Source organism: Xylona heveae (genome assembly GCF_001619985.1).
Source record: "Xylona heveae TC161 unplaced genomic scaffold L228scaffold_7, whole genome shotgun sequence".
Classification (NCBI taxonomy): Eukaryota; Fungi; Ascomycota; class Xylonomycetes; order Xylonales; family Xylonaceae; genus Xylona; species Xylona heveae.
This window is the reverse complement of record NW_017264199.1, coordinates 344,041-361,275: the sequence shown is the minus strand read 5'-3', so window position 1 is coordinate 361,275 and position 17,235 is coordinate 344,041. Positions and strand designations below refer to the sequence as shown.

At 46.7% G+C, this 17,235-nt stretch overlaps 8 protein-coding genes across 8 annotated transcripts; 3 read left to right on the top strand and 5 right to left on the bottom strand.

Moving 5' to 3' along the window:
• The first annotated feature begins 165 nt into the window (after nucleotides 1-165).
• L228DRAFT_248311 (membrane-associated proteins in eicosanoid and glutathione metabolism) lies at nucleotides 166-1,339 on the top strand. Its single transcript, XM_018332824.1, has 2 exons — nucleotides 166-475; nucleotides 630-1,339. The coding sequence occupies exons 1-2, from the start codon at nucleotides 441-443 to the stop codon at nucleotides 1,048-1,050; spliced, it is 456 nt and encodes a 151-aa protein (XP_018187146.1). The 5' UTR covers nucleotides 166-440; the 3' UTR covers nucleotides 1,051-1,339.
• Nucleotides 1,340-3,088: 1,749 nt separating this feature from the next.
• Nucleotides 3,089-4,936, bottom strand: L228DRAFT_283737 (hypothetical protein; the record flags this gene model as incomplete). The annotated part of the gene is made up of 2 exons (XM_018336142.1): nucleotides 3,089-4,653; nucleotides 4,796-4,936. The coding sequence occupies 2 exons, from the start codon at nucleotides 4,934-4,936 to the stop codon at nucleotides 3,226-3,228; spliced, it is 1,569 nt and encodes a 522-aa protein (XP_018187145.1). The 3' UTR covers nucleotides 3,089-3,225.
• Nucleotides 4,937-6,490: 1,554 nt separating this feature from the next.
• L228DRAFT_212152 (ICMT-domain-containing protein) lies at nucleotides 6,491-7,644 on the bottom strand (the record flags this gene model as incomplete). The annotated part of the gene is made up of 2 exons (XM_018329929.1): nucleotides 6,491-6,579; nucleotides 6,672-7,644. The coding sequence occupies 2 exons, from the start codon at nucleotides 7,642-7,644 to the stop codon at nucleotides 6,491-6,493; spliced, it is 1,062 nt and encodes a 353-aa protein (XP_018187144.1).
• A 794-nt stretch (nucleotides 7,645-8,438) lies between these two features.
• Nucleotides 8,439-9,840, top strand: L228DRAFT_156151 (trimeric LpxA-like protein). Its single transcript, XM_018329337.1, has 3 exons — nucleotides 8,439-8,809; nucleotides 8,906-9,302; nucleotides 9,401-9,840. The coding sequence occupies exons 1-3, from the start codon at nucleotides 8,649-8,651 to the stop codon at nucleotides 9,668-9,670; spliced, it is 828 nt and encodes a 275-aa protein (XP_018187143.1). The 5' UTR covers nucleotides 8,439-8,648; the 3' UTR covers nucleotides 9,671-9,840.
• On the bottom strand, nucleotides 9,582-10,808 carry L228DRAFT_277866 (hypothetical protein; the record flags this gene model as incomplete). Its single annotated transcript, XM_018335634.1, has 2 exons — nucleotides 9,582-9,950; nucleotides 10,051-10,808. 2 exons carry the CDS (start codon nucleotides 10,806-10,808, stop codon nucleotides 9,893-9,895), a joined length of 816 nt encoding a protein of 271 aa, XP_018187142.1. The 3' UTR covers nucleotides 9,582-9,892.
• A 494-nt stretch (nucleotides 10,809-11,302) lies between these two features.
• On the bottom strand, nucleotides 11,303-13,949 carry L228DRAFT_256255 (putative peroxisomal membrane protein Pex17). Its single transcript, XM_018333914.1, has 6 exons — nucleotides 13,809-13,949; nucleotides 13,246-13,747; nucleotides 13,072-13,194; nucleotides 12,653-13,013; nucleotides 12,150-12,598; nucleotides 11,303-12,087 (listed from the first exon to the last, which is right to left on the bottom strand). Exons 1-6 carry the CDS (start codon nucleotides 13,880-13,882, stop codon nucleotides 11,560-11,562), a joined length of 2,037 nt encoding a protein of 678 aa, XP_018187141.1. The 5' UTR covers nucleotides 13,883-13,949; the 3' UTR covers nucleotides 11,303-11,559.
• Nucleotides 13,950-14,146: 197 nt separating this feature from the next.
• Nucleotides 14,147-14,684, top strand: L228DRAFT_269055 (hypothetical protein; the record flags this gene model as incomplete). Its single annotated transcript, XM_018335229.1, has 3 exons — nucleotides 14,147-14,157; nucleotides 14,212-14,502; nucleotides 14,564-14,684. The coding sequence occupies 3 exons, from the start codon at nucleotides 14,147-14,149 to the stop codon at nucleotides 14,682-14,684; spliced, it is 423 nt and encodes a 140-aa protein (XP_018187140.1).
• Nucleotides 14,685-14,905: 221 nt separating this feature from the next.
• On the bottom strand, nucleotides 14,906-17,103 carry L228DRAFT_248306 (tRNA pseudouridine synthase-like protein). Its single transcript, XM_018332823.1, has 4 exons — nucleotides 16,886-17,103; nucleotides 16,627-16,830; nucleotides 15,247-16,566; nucleotides 14,906-15,192 (listed from the first exon to the last, which is right to left on the bottom strand). Exons 1-4 carry the CDS (start codon nucleotides 17,083-17,085, stop codon nucleotides 15,009-15,011), a joined length of 1,908 nt encoding a protein of 635 aa, XP_018187139.1. The 5' UTR covers nucleotides 17,086-17,103; the 3' UTR covers nucleotides 14,906-15,008.
• Between the last annotated feature and the right edge of the window lie 132 nt (nucleotides 17,104-17,235).

Below are 17,235 nucleotides of genomic sequence, written 5' to 3'. Positions count from 1 at the left end.
GGACCTTGAGTTGCTCCGTCTCCGCTCAGTGGGCATGAACGTCTCGGGTCTGGGAGCATCCGGCTTCCGGTTAGTGGACCCTGAATGTTTAACTAAACCCTTAACGAGCCGGTACCTGACATGGGCGACCGGGGTTACATCACCACTCATCTCTCGAAACCCCCGGATGTTTGCCTATTACTGTTCCTTTCCCCGACGCTGGAACCTTCCATCCTGTCAAAAAAACCACAATTACTCCCTTATCTTGTGGAACTACGCATAATAACTCATCTGTCGATCAGCAGACTTTTCTTCGCATATAACCCACTTCTCTTCCCGCTTTGTTTACTCTTTCAATTGCAATTTCTCCTGAAGACGCCCCAATTGAGGATCCTACCACTTCCTCCACGCCACCTACCCCAGCTTCCTTCTATTGTACAGTGCGGTACAATACAGACACAATGAGTCTCACTCTGACCGTACCCAGCGACTATGGGTATGTTTTTTCTCACTTAATCCTGTTTCTTCCCGGCGGTGGCAAGCTTTGAGCGAGAAAACAAGAGTGGCGAAGTGGCAGAGAACCTAGCCCAATTGATACTTTTCCAATTGTTGCTTTTCCAATTGAACACAAGCGACTAACATTTCCAAAGCTTCGTCGTCCTGGCCGCCGCATCCACTTTCTTCGTCGGCCTGTGGCATGGCGGCATTGTAGGAACGTTCCGCAAGGCCGCCAAAGTGCCGTACCCCAACGCGTACGCCTCGCCCGAGCAAGCTGCCAAAGAAACTGCCGCTTTCCAATTCAATTGCGCACAGCGCGCCCACGGAAACTACCTCGAACACCAGCCGAGCGTTTTGATCGCGCTCTTACTCTCGGGAGTCTTTTACCCGCGTCTCGCTGCGCTGATGGGTGGCCTGTGGAGCTTCAACCGTGTCTTGTATACGCTCGGATACACGCGGCCGTCGTGGGGACCTGACGGCAAGGGCCGGTACAAGGGCACAGCGTATATCTTGTGCGAGCTGGCACTGTATGTCATGACCTGCTTGGCCGGATGGAAACTCCTCAATGTCTAGATTGATTTCTTTTTTTCGCCCCACCGAGGCCACGTCGGTCAGCGCGTTTCTTTTTATTATTTCCTCTTCTCTTCTCTTTTCCATTGAAAAGGTATTTCAAACTCGCTGCTCATATGTCAAATGTACTGAACGAATGGACAATGGCACAGCACTGTATATATTAAAATTCCGTGTCAAAGACCTATCATTACCACTCAATGGGACTATTCGTTTCATGCCGTATAGAACCAAACAGGAAGACCCTAAAACTCATCAACGACCAGTCTTGATGGCCCTCACTAGTTACCACTTTACCACTTCTAGATTAAATTATATCTCTGCTTTCGCTGTAATACTGTAATCAATACTAAGTATTTTTTATACATACCTAGCCTTAGCCTTGTATCCCTCTCAGTCTGGACACTTGAAAACACTGTCGTAAATAAAGTTACAATTTATTACCTGTATATTTCTCTTCATCCAGATGATCTCTAGTTGATATTCCAATCCCATTGTCACCGTCATCGTCATTGTCATTGGCCACGTGGAGCTTTGGCACCAGAAAGCAAATCAAATTCGTGAACTATTTGAACCGCGAACCCTTTTTTTTATTTCTGTTTGGACTCGTCTTCAGCTATTTTATACAGTTATACCTGTCTTTAGCTGAGCCTGCATAATTACCTATTAATTCACCTCCTTTGTATTGTACTATTGTCAATTTGTTACATGTTTAACTTTGAAGGTTACTCCCTTCCTGTCTTTTAGACTTGAATCTTGATGTTTCATTTAAACATTTGTCTTTTTTTAGTACTTTCTTTCTTCTTCTTTCCCTCTTGCTTTTCTTCTTTCCTTTTCTTTTTTTCCTTTCTTTTCTTTTCTTTATTCTTTCTTTCTCTATATACTATATCTTGATTCTCAATTGTCTTTCTCTATAAATTAAATCTTTGATTTTCCTTTTCTCTATATATTTAATTCTCTTCCTCATCTCAATATCTTTTCCTTTCCTGAAAATTAGGATTAGGATTAGGGTTAATTACAAAGTCCTCTCTTCTAACATGTATGCATCTTACATGTCTTAAACTCTTGAACTCTTGAATGTTAATTAATTATAAACTTGTACTATACATATAGACTATAGACTATAGTATACTACAGTCTACTACAGCCTCTAATCTATATATTACCCGACTCTTTCTTCTTGCAGGTTCAGCTTGTTAATTACGATTCTTGATAAACAATTGCTGTATAGTGCATAGTATATAGTGTATAGTGTACTTATTGGCCATAGTCCAGGACCCAGTACCCAGGACCCAGTTCATCTGTATTCCATATTCTGTATTCCGTACTACATGTTACATGCTACATGCAATATTGGCAATTTGGCATTGAGACAACTTGCATTGACCAACGGTCGACGACTCGAACCGGTTTTTGTAAACACGTGGTTGGACCATTGGATTATGGTTGGAGGTGGTTGTAACTTGTAGATAAGTTTCAGTTTTGACTTATCCACGGACTCGCAGTATCAATCAACAAGTAGAGAAATTGATAGACTGACAGACTGACAGTCTAGCATAATTTTACTTTATAATACAGTAATAGTGGTGGCACTGGTGGGATAAGAGAAGAGGGTTTGTCCGAGGGAACAAGGGCGGCTGAGTACGAGTAACTTGCAAGAGCTCCATGGAGGTAAAGTTACAACTTACAACTGACAACTTACGTCTGATTTCAGAATGCGGGCACGAGTATGCCATAAGTCCATGGTTGAGATGGACCAAGCAACAAGCGTTTACGGGATAAGACTGCTTAATCACGAATTCACGGGTCAAGGGCCCAGGGTCAATGGTCAAGACTCAAAGTCAAGGATTCAAGAGTCTCGAGCGAATAAGTTTCATACATGCGGCATACCGTTTCAGAGACCAATGATGACTTTACTGGATAAATATCCTGCCGCTCTTGCATTAGGAAAATTTTTCATATTTTTAAAAATCCAAAAGTATCACGCTGGCGGCTGCACGGTGTATAATGTAGATTTTTGTCACAAATAAAGATAAAAAGCGGCGTATAGAATATAATAGTTTTGACTCTTGAGAGAGAAAGAGGGTTGTTTGAGAATAAAGAGAAATCAAAGAAAAAACCCCCACCCACACAGAGACCGGAAAGAAAAGGATGAACGGAAACTAGAGATACAAGAACTCACTCCTTTCTGGCCCGCTTGCTAGGACGCGCACTCGCACCAGCTGTACTTGTTTTCTGAGGGGGTATTTTGGACAATAAGCCCTTAAAGCGAGGCTTATCCTGATAGCGTATTAGGGCTGCAGATTTCCAGTCATCCCAGTCGAGATGCGCATCGACATTGATAGCCTTTCGTAGGCCTTCAAACAGGCCCAGGAAACCTTCGAAATCACGGCGGAAATCGTAACCGACAAGGAGCCTGAATTGAATCAGCGTCCGGCCGTTGCGGACAAAGTCTGCCAGATCTTTATTGCCCTTTTTCTCAAGGATGTGAGCAAAATCAAGTTCGTGCTTGCCAGGGTCATTGATACCATTAAAGAGTTCGTCAACATGGAGAAAGACGAGCGGGGAGCTGAATGCGTATGCAGCCGAGGTGATCTGAGCATTTTCCCAGTCGATTATGCCGGTAATGTTGAAATGCTCATCCACGAGAATATGATCTCCTCTGTCGTCCCAGTGCTTCAAATAGAATTTCTGGGGGTCGACCTGAGTTGTGTTCTTGTCTGGCTGCGATGACGATGACGACGCTGCAGCGGCAGGAATAGAACCAGCCGCGGCATCACCACCTTTGGAATTCGCGCCAACCACGAGTGATCTTATTTCTTCAAAGAACAAGTGAGCCAGAAATGCATCTACTGCATAGTGTGCGTAGCATTGGTCGGCAGAGATCAATCCGTGAATGCGTGTAATGTAGTGTTCATAATACTCATCCAGCGAATTAAACGGACCTAGTGGACGTACTTCCTTCGTTCTCGAACGTATATCCGTAGTGAGGGGCCCAGAAAATATTCCTCCAACAACCAGAGGACGACTATTATTTGGGCGGTCCAGCAGTGCCACTGATCGGGGGTCCACCACGCCAAGCTTATCAAAAGGATATTTGGATAATTCGATGTATACGTCTGCAACCTGGTCCATGACCTTCTTCCTTTGGCGCGGTGTTGCACTAGACCAATTAAACACGGTTCCAGGCAGCTTTTCCAACAAAAGGTAGCCTACGCCTACCCGATTCTCGGTGTCTTGTTCAAGACCATATCCGAACACTCCCGGAGCATGGACGTCTAGTTCCTCCAGAAATCGGAGAGTCGCATATTGATTTTGTAAAATGAGGTCCCGCACTGCAGGTGGTGGGGCATTGGCATGCTGTTCCTGAATCCGAGCAAGCCATATGACTCCGTCTGCAAAATGGATAGGGATATGGTAGTGCCTGGCCCTCGTCATGGAGTTCGGCTCGTTATGGTCAATATCAAGGGGACCAATTGCACGAACGGCCTTTTTGCGGAGAGTGAACGCATGCAGGGCAAGAGCAGGTATATTGATTTTTGACCGTAATTTGATCAGCTGCTCCTTTCTGGCAATTTCCTCTAACGGAACATATGCGACTGAATCCTATTGAAACAGATTTGTCAGGGACTCAGATTCCTTTGTAACATTCTTTCTCGGCTTTAAAAACGCGAGACATCGTAGAATTGAAAACTCAATGTCTCATTCAATGGCGAACACGAGACATCAATAAACAAACCAAACTCACCTCCCACGGAGGACATTTGTGAAATTCGGGTTGAAGATGCTTTGAACAAAGATGGCGGTCGCAGACTATGCAATCTCCCAAGACGCGCACGCCGGGTTTTTGACACCCGTCAGTGTCACAAGACCATAAGGAATCGGACATCGTGGCTAGAATTCTTTCGATTGGAAGCCGATGCAAAAAGTAATATTAAGACTGCAAGTTTCAGAAAACGCGGCGACGCGATGTTGGAACAGAGCAGACAGTAAAAGAAGGCTCATGACTTCAATGGCGACGAAGACCTTCTTATACCTGTTACTTTCACATCCTTCTTCCTCGTTCGACACTTTTTTTCCTTTCACAATTTCCATTATTCGCTGTGCCGGAGGAATATGCTCTAAAGTCGCATTCACGATCGAACCACTTCGAATCTAATGTCACGGAGCCTTCTGGAGGAACAAAACGACTTCTCACGAATCATGTGTTATAAGCTAGATGGACAAAGAAAAGATGATATTTAAGGCCCGGGTTGGCCTTCTGTAGCGCCTATATCCGCAAGCAGCCACAAGTCCACAAACGCTACCAACTTGATTCTTTATCCGCTTTTATTTTCTCTTATACCGCTAAATTAAACCAAATTCCAAAACTCAACATGGCTTTCAGATGTGTTGCCATCGGCTGCCCAAATTGGGCGATGTGGGATCATAGATATTGCGCATACCGTACGTTTTCCTTTGTGGATTTGTGGAATTGGAGCCAGTATCCAACATAATCAACACTTTCAACTAACCTGCTTCCGTGATAATAATATAGACAGAAACAGGTGCGCAGACGAGGGCTTTCCCGCAGAGGATCCAAGCACGCCAGTCGTCAACAACCGTCCCTCCATGTGGCTCTGGGGCCTCACCAGAGGCCCAAACTTTCGTCCTTGAGGATCCTTGCCGGGCCTTCCGTCGTCTCATACGATCAAATCCCTTGACTACTATACCGCCAATGACAAAGAATGTCCTCCAAGCTTGAGCACGCGGAACATCGGCCAGCTATTTCCGGCAATTCCTATCCGAAAACCGACTCATCCCAAGTCAATTGAATTCCTTCTTCGGTCTCCTCAAAGAATCTGTGTTTCACATCAAGGATTTTCTACGCCACGAGATTAGGCAACCTTCAAACCCCTCACAGAGTCACAACGTATCTTAAGGGGTTGTTAAATTTATTCTTGTCCAGGAGTCCTCGGTAGCTTTTGGAGCCGTCTGATATGGAATAATGCTGTCTGAGGAAAGGTTGGAGTAAGCTAGAAATAATAATGCGAAACTTTAGAAAACCGATGACTCTCGCGTTCAATTGTGAAGACAGGCGTAAATTGGGTATTATTTCAGAAATATTCCCTCTAAAGGGAGAACGATCCCGGCTGACTTAGCGATAAAAGCCAATGAATAGAAATAGTATGAGTATAAGAGAAAGGGTTCAAAGGAAATAATGAAGAGAAAAAGAGAAACGGTAAAGGTGTTAATGTAATGATTAAAAGGGTGTTGGTTAGAAGGGAATATATACTGGATCCAGTCAAAAAAGAAATATCTAGTCGAAGAATATTGCCTTGTCAATATGTAAGATGCAAGGCTTGCAGAAAATAGAGGCTGCCCCTCGCTGGCGGTAAAAATAAATGCAGAATTAAAGTCTGTGTTTCGAAACCATGCGCATGCCACTTGGCAATGGGGCAAATCATCGGACAAATGGAATGCCAACTCTTGTTCGCTCATGGTAATCAAGATACTCCCTGCCGAAAAAGGACACAAGAAGTTCTTCTTCGCCTGCATAGATCAGTCCATGGTTAGCGTTGAAATGACAATAGCAGTGCTCAGGCCATGCAGTGGCGAAAAATGAAGAGGAGAAAGGAACTTACGGTCAATTCTTCGACTAAAAAACCTCCACAAGACTACCGCATACCCTACCAAACAGATAACGTTTCCCAGAACTAACTGCGTCCCTAGACCCCACCAGAAGAACCCAAAATACGACGGGTGTCGCAGATGGGCATAGATTCCTGACGTCACAAGTTCGTGGCCAGCATTGCGGCGTGTCTGGACGGTGTGGTTAAAGTTGGTCCCGGCATGGACCATTGCGACTGAGCGGGCTACCTGTCCGACGATGATCATGGAAAAGCCCATGACTAGCAAGATCGTGCTTAAGGAAATAAAGCTGCTTGCTGAGAAAGAGCCCGATCTAGATCCTGATTCCGAAGAAAAGATTAAATAATGCACCAAACACTCCACCAGAGCCGCGGTGTGCGCAACATTATATGCTGTTCCATTGGAACTGAGCAAAAACGCAGAAACATTCGCTTGCGGTGTATTATACCGCGCGGTTGTCCAGAACTCGAGAAAATGAAAGAGTGAAAGCGTCAAGAGGAAAAATGGAGCACGCCAGAGCGGGCTGCCTTGCCGTGCGAGAATCAGCGTTAGAAGCGTTGAAAATCCTAGTGAGATGCCTAGACAGAAGGCTCGCGTGGCGATGCCGGAGAGAGACTTGGGCTCGCCGGGCAGATTGTCCCGGTGCAAGTAAGGGCCGAAGCGGACAGGATAAGACGATGGGGTTGCTGCTCCGGAGCCAGGTAAAGAGTTTGAAGCACTGCTGTGGCCTCGGTTGGCAAGACCGGAGACGGGTGCGCCGCCATTAGATGCATGGGTGAATGGTGAAATAAAGTCGCGTGAGTCCGCAGGTGTAGCCGACTCCGTGCCTTGGGCTGACCTTGTGTTTACGCTTCCGTTTGAAGGAGGACGCCCAAGAGGCCAGGAGATTGAAGATGTGGAGGAGAAGGATGCATTGGATGTTTGCGATGCTTGTAAATCCTCCCGATCATCGGCTGATGATTCCATGGCCGTGCTATTAATCTTTGGATGAAGCGCAGATATTTAGGGGTGCGGAAATCGATGCCGAATGAGAAAATTTGAAAATGCGGATCAAGAAATAATAAAGAATACTTCAATCAATGTATGCGCGATGGAAAGGGTTGAATTGTAGCGAAGGCGTTTCTCGAATATGGCAAGGCATGCAAAGTATGCGCTCGGTCAAAAGAACAATACTCGGCGAAGAGAACAAAGAATTTTGCGCGATAAGGTGCGCTGATGAAAGAAATGCGGTCAAGGGTTGATAGCTCCACGCCTGTATCCTCGAAATTCACAGGTATCGATTGTCCCTTTTCCTGATTCAGCAGTAATTATTGTCCCTTCTCCGCGCCTTCTGAATGGTTGTATTATTCTCCGACGACAGAAAAGTCTCGTGTGGCTTGTGGCTTGACTGACGTCGACAAACTGGCGCCGGGGGAGCTTTGCCAGGACCCTGATCGAGATGGCTACCCCCCTGAATCTGGCAAGGTGATGTAGATAAACTTCCGAGCGCAACGCAGCAAATCAGATTCAATGTCTACGTTTATAGTGGTTGGTCTCCTTGGCTGTTTAGCTTCGTCGTCGCTGCGCCCCTTCTGTAGGCTGAGCCTTAACCTAAACAGTGAGACAGCTTTCGGGATCACAAACTGATTGAGTAATGAAACTCCGTAGCATCCCAGGCTATGCCCCACGTGTCGTTTTGATCGCCAGCGTCATTGTATTGCGTGTAATCGTATACCAGATCTAAATACCCCTTATAGCAACATAATGTACGTAATGATACGAACGATAATTTGTAATTTATATGATTGAGCTCCCTGCATCGTGTTAAAAAATTTTTTTGAATCTTTTGGAAAACTGCAAGTGTCTTGACTTTGCCTTTGTTACCTGCGGTCGACAATCTCGACACTAAAGACCCTGTGGATCAATTTTGCAGCCTGCCATCGACAGAAACAGGCACTGGTCAATTGAACGTATAATCTGCTGTATCAGCCATGCCGGACCTGACAGAAAAGGAAAAGGCCCTGCGAGGAGAACTCTATTGGGCATTTGTGCCTGAGCTGGTTCGCGATAGAAGACGCTGCCAGCATGCATGCAAGCGATATACCGACGCGGGCGAGGTGTCGCGACGACGATTAGTTGAACTATGGAGAGAGTAAGGTTTTTTATGTTTTCTTCTGTAGACCCTTTCAGTAATTTCTTCCGTTTTGAAGGCGTAAAGGTGTAAAATCATGCTAAATCTCTACTACAGTGTCGTCGACGACAAGACTCCCCTCCCTCCACCCGCTCCAACTCCCGAAGAAGACGAAGCACTCTTCGAAGATGAGCCTTGGGTCGAAGGCCCTGTGCATATTGATTACGGCACAAACTTACGATTCGGGAAGAATGTCTACGTTAATTTCAATGCCACCTTTCTCGACACCTGTATCATATCCATTGGCTCGCGGACCCTGATCGGACCCAACGTGAGCTTCTACAGCGGCACCCACCCGCTAGACCCAGAGCTACGAAACGGTACCAAGGGCCCCGAACTAGGCAAAGAGATTCATGTCGGTGAGGATTGCTGGATTGGAGGAAATGTCGTTATTCTTCCTGGCGTTACACTTGGTAAGGGAGTCGTGGTTGGAGCAGGGAGCGTGGTTACAAAGGTGCGTTTTTGCCAATTTTAACGGTCCGCCGTGTAACTGCAATCCACGGAGCAGATTATTGCCAAAAGCATCGTTGACTAATGAGAGAGCATGCTCAGGATGTGCCACCGTTTCACGTAGTAGCGGGCAATCCGGCCCGGATCTTACGTCGCATAGAGACGAATATGGACCCAGAGCACCGGAACCAAAAGGCAAAGCATGTTGATCATGAAACGGCAAAAGTTCCAGAGAACGAATTGACTGTACCCGCTGCGGCCAAAGAAGCAGATAGTCACGTTTCGGGTGCAGAAGAACCCATGGCTCAATTGGCGCGACAGCTGGATAAGATGGATTTTGACCGGTATAACGACGCTTTCAACAAAGGATAACGCACCTAAATCTAAGAGAGGACGCTATATTCGTCAATTTAATCCCACCAAATGCCATGGGCAATTTATCAATCCACGAATCCCTTCGATCGGGAAGGACTGAATAATCAATTTCGCAGTCTTGCTCGTCGCCCAGCCAGATTTTCAGCATCTGATCCTGATGACCACCCATGGCCAGTGTCCAGCAAAGATATCATCCTCCTTGCTAAGCTTGTTCCTGTATCATGTCTCCATACCCAGTTCCTTTTCTTGCTCATAACCATTCTCCTCCAGCCTTTTACTGGAGAGCCACCACGTATGCGCTGTTACTATCCATCTTCCATATCCGTCAATCCTATGGCTAGTTTTTCCAATTGCCAAAAAGATTCGGCCTCGCATACCCTTCTGTCGCGATATTCCGTCCGGACTCCGCTGATACGTTATATCCGGGGTGCCCTCCCTGTTGAGACTCCCTTATTTCCCGCTGTGGGTGCCCGCCGCTCGCATGTCCACACATTTGTGGAACTTGAGCCATGACTGGTACAGGAGGCTGGTAACCCAGCTGAGGACCATGCAATGCTCCACCGACAACTTGACCGCTCTGCTGCTGCATTGCCATTGGTGATCGGCCGGGATAACTTGGCCCAACTTCATGAGTGTTTGCGTTCTGTTGTCCCGTCTGGCCCATTTGGCCACGTCTTCCAAACATTTGTTCTCCTTCGACCAATGCTCCAACTTGTTCCAAATTTTCTAGGACGGCATGCTTTCGTTCCGCTGCCTGTGTCTTGTTATGCAATTCCCAACGGTCGATATCCCGTAGCTCCTCCTCAATAGCAGCCATGGCCATTCCATCCCGGAAAGCCTCCACGCGGCTGTGTCGCTGTAGCCTTTCATATCTTAGCGGGTCTAGGGGCGAATGTCTCCTTGAGAGTTCCGCTTCCGTAGTTTGATGAGTATCAGGCATCGGCGTAGCAGGCGCGAGAGGTCTCGGAACGTACTGAGGAAAATGCAGATAATGACAGAAACCATCGCGGACCTCTCGATAGCAGTTGTAATCATCGCAGAACAGTACGTGCAACTCGTTCTGACTCTTGAAGCAGGTCACGGTGGTCATGCCCACGCAGCCACATGTGAAGTGAGTATAGACGTGCAAGCACATTCTGCGATGTGGTTAGCTTGTTACTTTTTTTTTTAATAAAAAAAAAGGAAGGCCGTGCTGAGATATGTGGATGTTATGAATAACCAAACGACTAGAATTGCGTGTAGAGGAATAAGCTGCTGCAAGGAACGTGCAGTTCAGGGAACTTCTCATAGACAAGTTGCAGATATCAAATTTGGAAGTCCATAAATTGATTGATGGGCCAATTGAGCTGGATTGGAAGGTTTAGCATGAATATGTAACCAGGCCACACCTCCAGATCGACCACTGAAAGATCGAAGAATAGGTTATGTGTCCCTTAACGCGTCGATGGACTGAATATCCCGTCGCGCGAACGCGCTCAGTTGTCTGTTTGTTCGTTTTCTGTTTGTTGGGAAAGTGCTTCACAGGTAGCGCAAGAGATTTTGTCTCTCACATTGAAGATGAATGAGATAAGACGAACGTGAAGCAGACAGTAACTTCGAAAGACATAAATCCATATTATTTTGCATATTGCTAAGCTGATTATGTTCATGACTATATCAGAACATGTTGAAAAGTTAGGGCGGGTAGAAACGTTATTTGCGCATTAACTATGCACCTCTTCAGACCAGACTCCAATTGACTACAAATTTTCAATGTCTTTCTACTCTACATTTGAAAATAAAAAGTGCAACGTGATCAGAGCTGCCAAGCTAAGCAAAGGAGTAATTGATAATGTAGTTCAACAAGGTATATACATACATTATCTTCGCGCCCCAACTCACTGCAATCACAGTTTGCTTTCCCTACTTTCATCAACCGCACCGCTCATGTACGGACCATCTGGGCCATCATTACTTCCCGTAGATCCAAACATAAGCAATTCTCTCCCCCCTCTCGTGCCCCACCAGGTCACGCACAGCTCCGCCCTTGTGACATCCATCTCCCCATTCGACAGGACTTCCCAAAACCTACGCTTACACATCTCTTGCATGGTAGAATTCTGGACTTTTTTTGCCAAGCTGGCCGTAATGGAAAGCCATTCCTCTAAATCTTCTAATCCAAGGAATGGGAGCGCGTCTATCAAAGTCAAAACGAGAACTCCTTGCTCTGATAAGCCAGCTTCGTCGCTTGATCCCTTTCCAATGGCAACAAGCGGTGTCGATGGCGCAGTGATTGCTCTTTGATGCACAATTTCGAGAAGAATTGAAGGAAGTTGAGGCTGAGACGCAGAAAGTGGTGAAGGCGGAGTAGTAATTTGTAGGAGAGTCTTGAAAGCCAGCCGGAATTGGCGAGGTGAGAGGTTTCGGGGGAAGACCTGGTTCATGTGAGCAGGAGCAAACAATAAATGAGCTATTATATGCACATTATGGTAGATACCTTAAAGAGTGCATCAACATAGAAGGGGAGATGATTGGAAGCAATGCTTGCGCTTTGAGGCGCGGCAAGGACAGCCAGCATGACACTATGCGCTGCCTCAAAGATCTCGAGGAGATTATTGTTCCCGCCAGAGGCAAGATAGGGAATGGCAGAAGCAATGAGGAGATCCTCATTCATCTTTGGTGAAATGACAAGAGTAAAATGCTCGGCTGTATTAAGGAAGAAAAGGTCCAAACATCGGTCTAAAGGGTGGCGGGGAATGTTGCCCAGCTCGGCGGGCTGTATTTCTGACAGGAAAGCTTCAACATGCATAGGGTATCTAGATAATATATCAATTGCAGCGAGGAAAACAAAGACGTGCTGAGACAGAGAAGTGGCGCCAAGACGGGATGACAAGAAATAGAGATTCCGAAGGCTGTGAAGTGTTTGCGATGCGATAAGGGGAGCGCCTGGGAAGTCACTGATTAGCGGACTCTTACTCAATGCAAATAATAAAAACGTACAATCATCTGTTGCTAGCAGAGGATCGCTAAGCATCCTTCCAATAGCAGCATTGAGAACAATAATGATGGCAAACATTGCCGCTTTTAACGTCTGCCATAGTACGGGTAATGTTTTCGTCATGGTTGAGTTTTCCAGGAAGATCGATTCTTCAGAAACATCAATCTGAGATAACTTGTTTTGCCTCCATTGTGTCAAAAGCGTCCTGCTGAAGCCAAACAATTCTTCCATTGCGGCACGGATGAGCGCTGGATCTCGCACATTCGCGATACTATGGGCAATAAGGCGCGAGACGGAGCCCAGTGAAGACAATATTGGGCTTGCAGACATTTGTTGTATCTGCTTAAACGTAGAAGAAGTCGCCTTGTTATTGGTCAGTAATGCCAGTCGCTGAAGCCCAGCAATACACCATAGGACTCACAGGCCATGTAAACTTGCCCTCCTTCACCTGGCTAACATCAACATCAATCACGCCCAGGAAATATCCCGATCTCAGGCCTTCTGGAGAAGCGAAAGCGGTGTTGATTAAAACAGGCAGCAGAAGCTATCTTGTGTCAGCAACCATTACAATCTAATCCGTCAATGGTCCGCTCACATCGTAATCAATGGCCGCCTTTTCCACCTCCGGCAACAGGTCAAAAGTATGATTTAATACCCATCCGATGCAATGAGTTCCCAGTTGCTCTTCTTCTGCAGCCTGAACCAATGCCAGATTCGATGCTTTGACAATCGCGCCTTCAAGCAACCGTCTCAATGCTGCTGGTAAACCTTGGCGTTCATGGGACTCGAATCCTAGTAGTAAACCTCCAAGCACCAGAGTGTGCTTCCACCTCGGCGACTTTTCATCCGCCCCTCTTGCCACAGCTTTCACCCATTCTTCTTTATTCAAGGTAGTGAGGTGATAGCCTTGCTGCGTATGTTCATGGTTTAAGATAACGCGACTGGCAGAGTGAAATACGCCTAGGATGCCAAGACAGGTGCGTAGGCCGTCGGGATGCTCCCAAAACGCAGGCGAAGTTAATAATCTGCCGGTGAGAAGGCTGAGATTGAGAGGGTTCGAAAGGCTTGTTAATAGCGATGCAGCTGTGGAGAGTAGCCTACAGGAAGCGTCAGTGTAATAGTTCAGATGCCTATCGAAAGCTATGCGGAAGGTCATACCGAGGGGTATCCTGCTGCGAGGAAGGAGTTTGAATGGAGCGGAGTAATGTCCCTAGCAGCCGCTCTGAGGACATTCTGCTAGATGAGTATTACTTCAATCAATGAAGTTCGGGATCCGAATCATTCATCGTAACTACAGGGTATGGATGTGGTGATAGGAGTCCAGGGCGGGTGAATTTCGGATGCGATAAGATGTGGAATCTGGAGATTGAGCCGAGGCACGTCATCTTCTCCCGAACCCCAAACAACGACAAGCAATGCATCATTCATCATTCTAACACTATTAGACAGCAGCAGAAGAAGAAGAAGCTATCAAATCAGACTAGTAAATTAGTAATATGGCAGCGGAGTAAGTCCTATATTTCGAATTAGATATAACGACTACTGACTTTCATCTTTCCAGTGACATAGAGAATCCGGCTCCGCTGGATTACTCCACTCCCAAGTTTCCTTCCCTGTATTGGCCTATTCTCGTCCGTGCAGGAGAGGCTTCATATCTTTACTACAGCAGGGATGTGTGGAAATTTACTACCCTTTGGACATTGATCGTGTACGGCGCGGTCCATCTTGCAGCGAGTCTTTATGCAGCCTTCATGCAGCCGCGAAGCTGGAAAGTCATGTGGCTTGTCCCAGTTATCTACGTGGTTGTTGGCTCTATCGAGGCCATCATCGCTGGAAGTATCATCGGAGGCTTGTAAGAACCTCAATATACAATACTTTCCAAAACATCCTACTAACCAGCTCTAACATCACAGGCTAAGCGCAGTATATGATGCTGGTTCATTCAAAATGTCCACCTGGATACCATGTATATGGTCATTCATCAACGTGCTTATCTTGATTCTGTCATCTTTTGCAATCCAAGGCGGTCTATGATCGGATTCGAGAGACTCCCTTGTCGACATCATGGGAAGATCATTGCCGCATTATTTGATGCACCTATTTACAAAGCGGAAGGCAAATTAGCTGCCGAGAGTACCGCTGTTCGCCTCACAGCATCAAACTCATGTGAGAAGCCTCACAGGCTCTTTTTGCAAGGGTATTTTATATATCTATGACGCCTAGAGTAAGGGAAGCTTTCTAATGCTGACTTTTACAGATGCGATAACCCAACTCCCTTGGGTAGGCTATCCATCGCTCTATTGTACATTTTAAAACGGTGGAAGGGGATCCGATATCAATGATCTTACTATTGACTCTTCAACCCTCTCCCTCGCCGGCCGGGCCTTCATCCTCGGAGTCGGGCTCGATCTCGGCGTTTGAAGATTTGCCCTTCGCTCTCAGTGCCTCCTGCGCCTCTCTCGTGGCTGGAACGCCGACAGAGCTAAGATACAAGAAGATACCGCTCTTGAAATTGTCAATGTGCGTGAAGAAGGCATGGAATCTAGGAATCATTAGCTAAGACAATTTGAAATAACCGAAATAATCTTCAACTCACTGATTATCTTGGACTTCCTCCCTGAAAATTCGTTCATATATCTCCCTCTGCTTGAATTCCTCAATTTCATTGTTGTACTTTGAAAAGTCGATGGGTCGGCGTTCAAAGCCCTTTGCAATCTTTTCATTGTACGAGTCAAAAATTGGGCGTTCCAACAGCAGTCCCAGTCCAGGTGCCTTGGGAATATTGAAAATCTCAGGACCCATACTCTCCTGGATCCGCTCAATGGGGCAACCACTGCGCACCACAAATGTGGCCATGGAGACCATCTTACGGATCTGATGCATCATGAAGCTCTGACCGTGGACCTTGAGACTCAACCATTCTGTGCCGTTGATAATGATGGGCTTCTCGCCTACAACAAAAGACTTGATGACACGCTTGGCTGAAGCGTCCTTGAAAGTCTTTTGAATAGTGAAGTTGTGGTAATTTCGGGTACCAACGTAGGCACCGAAGGCATCGCGCACACGCTGGAGCCGAACGGGATCAATGCGATACGCCTTTTTTGCCTCGATATAGGCGGCCTTGAGAGACTTGATGGCTGCTTCGAGGCGCTGACGATTGGCTTTGCCCAGTTTCTCTGGCTTGACCTGTTCCTTGAGGGCCTCTGTGGCTGGCTGGCCATCGCTCTGCGCATTGAGTGTCTCCGAGGTAGCCGGCGCGTTCGTAGCAGCCTCCTTTTTTTCGGCAGCCTTCTCATCCTGCTCGGGAGTCTTGCTCTCCTTAGGAACGGAGGCCCGGCCAGTAGTTTCGCGAGGCGCATCAGTATCGGTCATGGGATTCTTGCCCTCATCGTCTCGAGCATCAGAAAGTGCTTTTTCAACCATTCCCCGCGTGTGCTCGTCCAGTTCCTCGAGGATCGGCTTTATGTACTTCTCCTCGGCTTCAGCCCAGAATGTAGAGACCTCTGCTTGACGTTCCTCGTAGCCCTTTCGATCATTCGCCTCATCTGCGAGCTCCTCAAGCTTCTTTCCAAGATAGGTTTGTGGATGCGGGGGCAAGAATGCGTGTGTAGGAATGAGATATTCGTAGATACGGGAATCGCATAGTTGGTAACAACTGAAGCTGCCTGTGGTGCGCTCCATGCCCCAGACACGGATTTGTGGAGAGAGATTATCGTTGATCTTCTTGACAATATCTGGATCCTCTACAATGAGCTTTAACGAGATAACGTTTCCTGCGGCGTGAACGCCTTTGTCCGTCCGCGCGCATCGCACGAGGGATGACTTCTTCGGGTCATCGGCATTAGCCTTGGAGATGGCGCCAGCAGCAACAAATGCTGAAAAGATGTCTCCTTCGATTGTCTTTTCCGTTGTGTTTCTGTCATTGTCATCTTAGCCATCAGTCGCTCAAGGCGCTGCATTATTTTGGTGAAATTACAGTTGCATGCCCTTATATCCACTTCCAGAGTACCCAATCAACACAGCGACCTTACGCTTTGGTTTCCTTTCCTCCTGGGCAATCTCTTCGGCAGAAAATGGCAGTGGGAGGACCGGTGTCTGGCCCTCTTTCACTTCAACTTTCCGGCGCTTGTTTTGGCGGTCATTGCCGGTCTTCTCTCTCTTATCTAGAGTGCGAGAACGACTTTGTTTAATCAATCAGTTCTAGAACACGTACAGCAGATCTAGACGCAACTCACCTCCAGTCATTTCGCCCAATATCCTTTCTCTTATTTCTTGGTATATACTCTCGCTTGCCAGACTTCTTCTCGGGTTGCGCATCAGCGTTGTCTGTGGGAGGGGCAGCAGCGGGCGCGGGCGATTCGGTCGCAGGGCCGTTCTGAGCATCAGACTCCATTGTGTTCGTGTCAGGAACTCTTGCATTGTCTGAATTCTCCATGCTTGTCTGTCAGATAATTGAAGTATAGTTGAGTCGCGAGTCACAAAACGTTAGTATGGGATGGATGTTTCTTCAAAATTATTTCCAAGAATGGTCTAGCGTCATCGCGGGATCGAGAATCAGCTTTATCGCATTATCCATCGTCATTCA